Source organism: Drosophila innubila (assembly GCF_004354385.1).
Source record: "Drosophila innubila isolate TH190305 chromosome 2L unlocalized genomic scaffold, UK_Dinn_1.0 4_B_2L, whole genome shotgun sequence".
Lineage (NCBI taxonomy): Eukaryota > Metazoa > Arthropoda > Insecta > Diptera > Drosophilidae > Drosophila > Drosophila innubila.
This window is the reverse complement of record NW_022995372.1, coordinates 15065987-15075295: the sequence shown is the minus strand read 5'-3', so window position 1 is coordinate 15075295 and position 9309 is coordinate 15065987. Positions and strand designations below refer to the sequence as shown.

The 9309-nt window shown below is 39.3% G+C and overlaps 1 protein-coding gene across 1 annotated transcript in view; it reads left to right on the top strand.

The window, feature by feature from the left end:
- The first annotated feature begins 7856 nt into the window (after positions 1-7856).
- The window catches only part of LOC117779855 (transmembrane protease serine 9), a 4986-nt gene continuing 3533 nt past the window's right edge, over positions 7857-9309 (top strand). The window contains exon 1 of the mRNA XM_034616177.1: positions 7857-7920. Within this exon, the coding sequence (XP_034472068.1) occupies positions 7857-7920 (64 nt within the window). The remainder of the gene's footprint in view (positions 7921-9309) is intronic.

The window sequence follows — 9309 nt, the reverse complement described above, 5'->3', positions numbered from 1 at the left end:
TAATAGCTGCAATAAGCTATTTTCGGCTTGGTTATGCATTTTGGTGCCAAACATTACTTCAAATGGCGAGATCTTCAGCGCTGAGTGTACGTGTGAGTTGACTGCTTTCTGAACCTTATAAACGTGCTTGTACCATTTGGTTGGTTCACTCGTTGACAGCTTCGATATAATTGACAAGATTGTTCGGTTTACCCGTTGCCTCTTGCCACGCCAGTAGTCGTCTTCACGTGGTCAACCTTGTGCTCGTCGAGGAATTCCTTAAATCCGTCTGAAGTAAATGCAGCTCCTCTGTCAGTTATGATGCGCCTGGGTAGTCCAAATACTTCGGACCACTCTGTCAGCCTCTTTACAACTTCTTCATGACCCGTTGATTTGGTTGGGAACAGCCATACAAACTTGCTAAACCCATCTACTGCTGCTAGGATGTATTTATATTGTTTGGCCGATGCGTCCATCGGGCCCAAGTGATCCAGATGCAACTTGTGTAAAGGTGTATCTCCTTTGTCAATCGAGTTCAGAAAACCTTCTTGTTTTCCCAACTTCTTGCTGTGGATAATACACTTGATACAATTAGTAATAATCTTCGATACTTTACTTTCGAGATGTGGAATCCAAAATTGCTGCTGGATAGCATGCATCGTCTTTTGCGTCGAAAAGTGTCCAACGTCATGCGCCCCTTGTATTACGTCTCGCTCCATTGGTCTTGGGACAGCTAGTAATTCGTTGCCATCAACTGCTTTAAATAATACGCCACCTTTCAGCTTAAAATCTTGGTATGGACGCTGCTGCACGATCTCCATGATAGCTTTGATAAACTCATCTTGCTGTTGAGCCTTCTTAATGCGAGCTACTAGTTCCGTTGTCACCATCATACATGTGTTCGGGAAACGACTAAGGCAGTCCACATGTCTCATTCTGTCTCCTGCGCGGTGCTCAGTTTGAAAATTGAAGTCCTGCATGAACATGATCCATTGACCAACTTCTCTCGGGACGTCCTGCTTGTTTGTTGTAGCTTTAAATGCAGCGCAATCTGTTAACAACTTAAAATGTACACCCAACAAGTAGTGCCGAAACTTTTTGATGGCTAAGTAGGCAGCTTTGACTTCCAGATAATAGCTATGCCGTTTCGATTCGGCATCAGTCGTCTTTTTGCTCCAATAATAGATTGGATGTAGCCTTCCATCAAATATCTGTAATAATACGGCTCCAAATCCGTCTTTAGATGCATCTGTGTGGAGTTCAGTCGGTGCCTCTCTGCAGTAAATATGAAGTACTGGTTCCTTCGTCAGTACATCTTTCAGCTGTTGCAGCGCCTGAAGCTCTGCCGCTCCAATGTGAAATTCAGCTCCCTTTCTCAGCAGATTCGTTAGTAGCCGTGCTATTTGGGCATATCCACAGATGAATTTCCTGAAAAACCCAGTCAATCCCAGAAACGATTGTACTGCCTTGACGTTCTTCGGCGTGTTGAAATGGCTGACTGCTATCGTCTTCTCCTTTCCTGGCCAAACTTTACCAGCCTCAATGACATGACCCAGAAAATTGATTCTTGTCTGCAAAAAACTGCACTTCTTCCATTTAATTTTCAAGCCATATTGCGCTGTTGTCTCCAAAACACATCTAGTCTTCTCCATGCATACTTCAGGAGTTTCTGCGTATATGATTATATCATCCATGTCAAGCTGCATAATTCCAGCGTTGATAAGGCTCTAAAAGACATATTGGGCAAACCGTATAAAAGCTGCTTTCGAATTTTTAAAACCAAATGGTGTCTTATTAAATTCGAAAAGACCTTCACGTATAACAGACGCTGTCAACGACTTGCTTTCTGCAGCCTGCAGATCTTGCAGCACCTCCTCCATCAGCGGCACTGGAAAACAGTCAACTAGAACCATGCTGTTCAGTTTCCTGTAATCCACGCAAACGCGCAGCGATCCGTCGTTCTTCTTAACCACAACGACACGACTTGCTACATTCGATGAAGATTTGCGATACTTTGGCGGCACTGTAAAAGACGATTCTTCGCAAACATTATACACCAAATCATACTCATCTGTTGACGTAGATTCTGATTCTCTACTCAAAAATGTGTATCCACGCTGGTCAGCAATCATGCGAAATTTCTTGATGAAATCGTGTCCGAGCAACACATCACACTCCATCTTATCATTGGGCACAACGATAAAGTTTTGGTTTGTTGACAGCTGGTCAACAACAACTTGCGCATTGAAGCAACCAATCGGCTGAGTTGTAGCATTGCCCAATCCACGTAGAATCGAAGTACTTTTCACCAGCTCGACACCTTTGGTTCTGTCCACAACCTTTGCCTTCATTAGTGTTACATCTGATCCGGTGTCCACAAGACAATCCACTTCCATATTGTTTACTTTGATCATCTTTGTACGGCTATTTGCAGACACAACTATACTAACTTTCTCTGCTTTTTTTGGACAATTACGTGAAATATGTCCGTCTTGATTGCAACTGAAACACTTCGTGTCAGCACTACAATCCTTTCGCTTATGCTCTGTCGAACCGCAGTTGTAGCAATGATCTTTTTTACCAGCCGACGGCATTTGTTTAGCATTGATATTTGATTTTTGTTGTTCATTCTTTTTCTCAGCTATTTTTAACTTCTCATAAATATCAAACTCCTCTTTTAATGCTCTGAACGACTTGCAACGCAGCATAATACATTTGTATTCATTTTTAATGTCAAGGCCGTTCACAATGTAGTTAATTACAGCGATATCTTCGACGTCACCAACTACTGCAATTTTCTTCATTTGCAACATATATTCGTGCATTGATTCGTCTTTCTTCTTCTTTCTTTCCTGCAGTTGTTTATGCACATCCGCACTATTCACACTACAAGCAAACTCGTCGATTACAACTGCTTTCAGCTCCTCATATTCGCATACATATTCCGACTCAAGAAATAGCTTTGCAGCGCCGACCATCTTGCCCCTCGCTTGCACATATTTCTGCTTCTCCGTAAGTTCGTATGCGTCCGCATTTTTCTCAAAAATGTCGAACCATCTCTTAACCGGCATAGATTTCCCATCGTAATCAGACACAACTTTTTCGAAATTGTCGGCAGCAATTTTGACTTGGCTATTCCGTTTTTCGTCAACTTCTATTTTCAAGCTAAGCAACTGGAGCATTTGCTCAACTTTTCTGCAACACTGGTCGTCATACTGCTTTCGTTTTCTGTATTCTCGAGCGCGACAGCTAACTTCGCCGTTTTTTCTTCTTCGTGCTCTTCACGTTGTTCTTTCGTTTGTCTTCCCGGCGTTTTTTTGTCTTTCTTAAGTGGCGTACGGTTCACCATTCTGTATGTATCCAGTGACACACACACGCATCAAGATTACCACCACAAAGAGAAATTTGCAATTTCGCTTCCACGGAAATTTAAAACTGCGTGCCAACTTATTTGCTGATTTTAGGATTCGGGCTTTACAACGTACTATAATATATGGTTTTAAACAACTTTTTCAACCATATATCACAAAACTTAGCAACTTTCCGTCTCTCCGTATTTTCAGCACAACTTGCAATTGTTCACACACTAAGCTCACGATCGGTTGAGCCCCCAAATGTAGAGCTTTTTAGTATTTAAGTTTATTTAATATTTAAGTTTATTTAATGATATAGTAGAAAGTGATTGTTCAACAGTGAACAAAACCCGGCTTTAACGATGAAAATAATCCACGACCTCAACTGCGTGTCTCGGCTTCAACTTCAATGTGTCGACTTCCACTTCTGTGTTAGTATTTTTTTCGTTGCTGCTTTGTTGCAGTCACACTTTTGTAGCTAGCAGTGATGCTCGAATGGCTGCCGCTAAACTGCTCATCTCCGCCCAGCTTACATGTATAATACGTGTAGTATTGGGGTTGAACTGAAAGATATTATTCATTTTGTAAACTAACCCGTTTTTCCAGACTGTGTCAAAAGCTTTCTCGAAGTCGAGAGCACACGCAATTGTGGCCCGCTTTCTGGATAAGTTACTGAATATGAATTTGTTGGCTACTGCTAAGGAATGGCTAATAGATAGGCTATCTCTGAAGCCAAACTGATAGGGTTTAAGTATCTGATGAGACTCAATATGCTTTTTAATTTGTTTCATTAACATTTTTTCGAATAAAAGACTAATTGCAGAAAGTATTGATATGGGTCTGTACCCCTGAAGGGATTGGGGGTTAGCTTTTGGATTAGGAATTGGAATGCGTTTCTAGCTGATAGGGAAATAACTAGCGTTAAAGCAATGATTAAACAGAATGGCTAAGTGCTTAAGCACTGGCATATTGAAATGCTTTAGAAGGTAGTTGCTACTACCATCAGGGCCCATTGTCTTTTTACTGTTTTTGAAACTTATCCATTCTAAGAGCTGCTTGGCGTTTGTGAAACCAAGCTCTTCTGCACCTGGCCAATTGCCATCTGCTCTTCTAATTGAGTTGAAGTTCACAATGTACGAGGCCGACCCTGACGGTTGCTCAATAAAGTGTTTGACTTATCGATTAACATGTTTTGTGTGCCGTTTAAGCACTCTGTTCAGGGAAGACATGTTATCGTTTAGATCGATGCTGAAAGGCAGATATCGGACGCTCATACGACAAATTTAGTCATTAGGGCTTTACTTTCGAAATGCCACTGTGCTATTATGAAAGGATAATGTCGATATCGATGCCACTCTTTTGCTCAGCAACTTGAAAGGCGTATCGTGTTTAAGGGTTCAATCTTTGGAGGTACGGGTTGCTGCGTGCAGCGATTTAATGCTAATTTTGCTCGGTGTGTCAATGCTTTTTAAGCACTTTCTTGAATTTGTGGTTAAGTTCACTGACTTGAATTTGAGAATTTATTTGATGTCATATCGTAATGAGATTACGCAATTCCTCTTTTCTGTTTCAGACAGAGAATTGGTGTCTAAAGAGATATCTCCTAAGATATCGCTTCTGCTTAATGAGCCCAGACAGTGTCTGCTAAGTTGAGCTCTACTATTTGGCTTAGACGGACTTATCGTTATTTTGGGTATAGCATTGGGAATCGAGTGCTCTGTTTAATGCAACGTTTAGGTTGTTTTTACGAACATCGATATCGGTGGGTCTCAGGTTAGATGAATTGGTTATCGGCGCTAGATTTCCTAATAAAATTGCATTCCAAGCTAGAGTATTGATCTTATTGAAATTGTGTACTATTTTTGACCATGATAGCATACGGTATTCGCCAAGCCTTATCTAAGTGTAACGCCAAAATGATCTGATGGAAAATCATTTTGTGACTTCACAATATTCGTCTATTTCAATGGGAAGTTCGACAGAGTGTATGATATAATCTATTGAGGATGGGTTATTGTGATTGTTTGGACGACTAGGTTCTCTTGTTGGGCGGAGAACAAAGCTAGGTTGTTCCAAAGCCAGTTGTAGAGGTTTCACCATTGCGGTTAAGGTAGGGTTATGAATTGGGACATGTGGGGTGTTTGGCGTTTAAGCTGTCACAGCCTATTATAATATGACCACCATTCTGTATTCCGTTAATGAATCTGAAATGGTTTTAGGTCAACTATCTGGGGATCATTAGCTTATATAGTGATACTGCAATGCAGTTTCGATTATGTCTATTTGCGTCAATGTATGATAGTTTTATGGCTACTGCTTCAATAAAGCGTAGGGGTCCTTTTAATGCGTCTGAACTTAATACCGTTCTTATGCATATTGCGACGGACATACCATACCTCCTCGAGTCTTGGCTTGTGTAGCCTGTTCTTGTTGTCTTATGAATTGATAGTGCTTCAAGTTAATGGAATGTTTACTTGACAGTTTCTGTTCTGCAATAAGCATTACGTCTGGTCTGTGCTTGTTTAAGAAGAGGTCTAACTCTGTATCTCTTGTTTAGAGAGATAAGGAGTTCACATTTTGAAAAATACATTTCAGGAAGTCATTAGTTCTGAGCTATTTGAATGAAGAAGTCAAGCAGTAGTGTTTGCTTCATCTTCGTTGAATCTTCTTTATTTTGTAGCCCTTGAGTGGGGTATTTCCTAATTACATTCTGCATAATTTCAATGGTGAAAAGAGATCTTTCCAAAGCTATATTTGTTGAGATCCTCTATGGTAATTGTCGCCCTTTGTGAGCTTGGGGCTTAGGGGCGAGTTTCTCTGCCATATGGTTGCGAAGAGCCGGATTGCTGATCACAACGTTTTTAGGGAGCTGAGACTGTCCCTGAGAGGGGGATGAGTGCTTTTGTTCAGGATGCTTGAACTGGGAAGCAAAAGGAGTGCTGCTGTCTAATTTTCTAGAGGCTACAGATTTTGCTTTGGAAATAGCTTTAGCTGCTTTTTGGTCAAAAGTTATGCGCTTCTGATTAATTTTTTCAGCAACCTGAATACGGATAGGGCATATTTTAGCATTTGCTGTATGTTGTCCTTTCCAGTTAACGCATTGCGTTTTATTATTTTCAGAAGGAGGCTCAGTTTATGAAATGCTGCATTTCCCTGGAGTATGGACTGCAGTGCATTTAATGCAGCGGTATTGCATTTTGCAATTGCTAGCTACATGGCCAAATCTTTGACAGTTGTGGCATTGGGTAACGTTACTTTTGCTCTTTTTAAAAGATTCAAATTTCACCTTGCAGTTGAGTAAGGTGTTAATTTTAAGAACTTCCGTGCTTTTGCTAGATTTTTCAATCTGAACAAGCCAGAAGCTTTTCTTAAATTCTTTTACTATCAGAATTTTTATTTCTGGACATTTCTCTTGAATGGCTATTTTGACCTCTTCTTTGCTATAAATGGTCTGGGGCAACTTTTTTAATATCAGAGTGAGTGGCTTGAGTTCTTTAGGAGTATATGAGTAGTAACTTATTTTGTTGCTATCTTACATTAATTTTGCCTTTAGGAAGTCTTCCAATGTGAAAACTTTTATATGGGTCATATTTTTGTTAACAATATTGAGGGTAAAATGCTCATTAATAATTTGGCGCAACTTACCTGCCAGTTCCTTTGGGTGGTGTTATATACAGCGATAATCGGGACGTCCTTCTTCTTTGCCGTTTTCGGTGTCTTTGGTGTTGATGGTGTTACTCCGTTGATTTCTGTTGTCGACTTTGGTGGTGTTGGTTCCTTGGATATCGTCTTCTTGTTGATGGCAATGGGATCGACGTCCATTTCGTTGGCCTCTGCGGGTTTTTGTAGTTTTACTTTCATGGCTTTCTTGGGAGTATTTTGGGTTCCCAGTGCCGGAAAGTCTACGTCGTTATTGTTTACGTCTTCATCAAGAGCCGCGAATCGGTTGTTGACCAGGGTTTTCACCGTTGCTGTTATACCAAGATGGTTCAGTTGGTCTTGTACTGTCGTCTTTTTTTTTGCAACAGTTTCGCCTGTAGCAGCTCTTGAGCTAACCTCTAGTTCGTCCATAATTTTGCGGTATGTTTCCAAATCTAAATACACACCTGGGGCATCTTCTTCGTCATCAGCGTTGGTCGCTGTGTCGTCTGAGCTTGTATATTCGTCGTAGCTCAGTGAGTTATTGTTTACGTCTTCATGAAGAGCCGCGAATCGGTTGTTGACCAGGGTTTTCACCGTTGCTTTTATACCAAGATGGTTCAGTTGGTTTTGTACCGTCTTGGTTTTTGCAACAGTTTCTGCCTGTAGCAGCTCTTGAGCGTAATTTCTAGTTCGTCCATAATTTTGCGGTATGTTTCCAAATCTAAATACACACCTGGGGCATCTTCTTCGTCATCAGCGTTGGTCGCTGTGTCGTCTGAGCTTGTATATCTGTCGTAGCTCAGTGAGTTATTGTTTACGTCTTCATCAAGAGCCGCGAATCGGTTGTTGTCCAGGTTTTCTCACTGTTGCTGTTATACCAAGATGGTTCAGTTGGTCTTGTACCGTCTTGGTTTTTGCAACAGTTTCGCCTGTAGCAGCTCTGAGCGTAATTCCTCTAGTTCGTCCATAATTTTGGTATGTTTCCACCTATCTTCACACTCCGCCTGGGGGGCATTCTTCGTCATCATGTTGCTGTATCGTCTGAGCTTGTATATTCGTCGTAGCTCAGTGAGGAAGAGCGCTCTGTTTATCGCACACACTTTCATCATCACTATTTGTGTCTATAGCACGTTTGCTACCCGCACATGCCATTGTCTTTCTCTTTATTTTTATTTTCGTATTATCGACTTTCTCACTTTACACAGAACTCTGTCACTTTTCTTCACTATGAGTGATTTTCTTGTGTCCATATCACACATCACTCGTTAGGATTGCCGGTTTTTTCACACTTTTTGTCACTGTCAACAATGTTTATGTTAGAGCACAGGGGATGCGGATGCTGCAACTACGGACTCCGACATTTTTCACCCTATTTTTCACAGTATTTCACAGTATAAAACGTTTTAACTCTTAAAATTTAACCAAACGAAACTCAAAATGTTTTCAGCATTGAACGCTTGCGACTAATAAGTTTGCTCTTAAGCTATTATTAATTTAACATTTAAAAGAGTTTGTAGTTCTATACTTAAGTAGTAATTTATTTGAATATTTTGTTAAATATTTAAACAACAAAATGTAATTTAGTTTATATTGCTATTATCATTCACTGCGGTCAAATAACGACGTCAAAAATATATCTATTAAATATAAATAGAATAAAATAGTAATAACTTTTATTGAATATATATACCTTGAACAAATCTTATTCAAAATATAGCCATTAATTTGAATATAACCAACGATTTTTTTGCAAATATGTTTTAAAACATGACCATCTAATGTTAAATCAAGCAAACTCGGAGTGCAAGTAGCAATAGAAAAATGGATCGGAAAATATAAAATAATATAAAACAATAATTTTTTTTCAATATTATAAAAAAAATCTGTTTGTTATTTCATTAAATCATTTTCTTTTCATTCACACCAATTATATAAATAAAACGACAATTTAAGTATGCGCAGTGCATACCATACATTAGTGGTGAAAAACGCAGCATAAGAAATCGAAAAAGTAAAAAATATAAATAAAATTCAAAGTATAATAACAATGGTGTTTTAAAAACATATTACTTAGAATATATTATATATTGCTGTATGTAACTAAATTCATTCCATGTTTAAGTATTTGTATTGTATATACCAAATCAGCATTAACGATTGGTAGCAAACAAAACAACATCAGAAGTTGTCAATGTGAGATTATCATTTAAAAACGATTCACGTAGATTGATATACAACCTAAAATAATTTCAAAAATATACATTTTGCTATGTGAATAAAACTACCATTTAAGTAAACCATACGCTTTGTATAGGCAAGAATAAAATTTATCAAC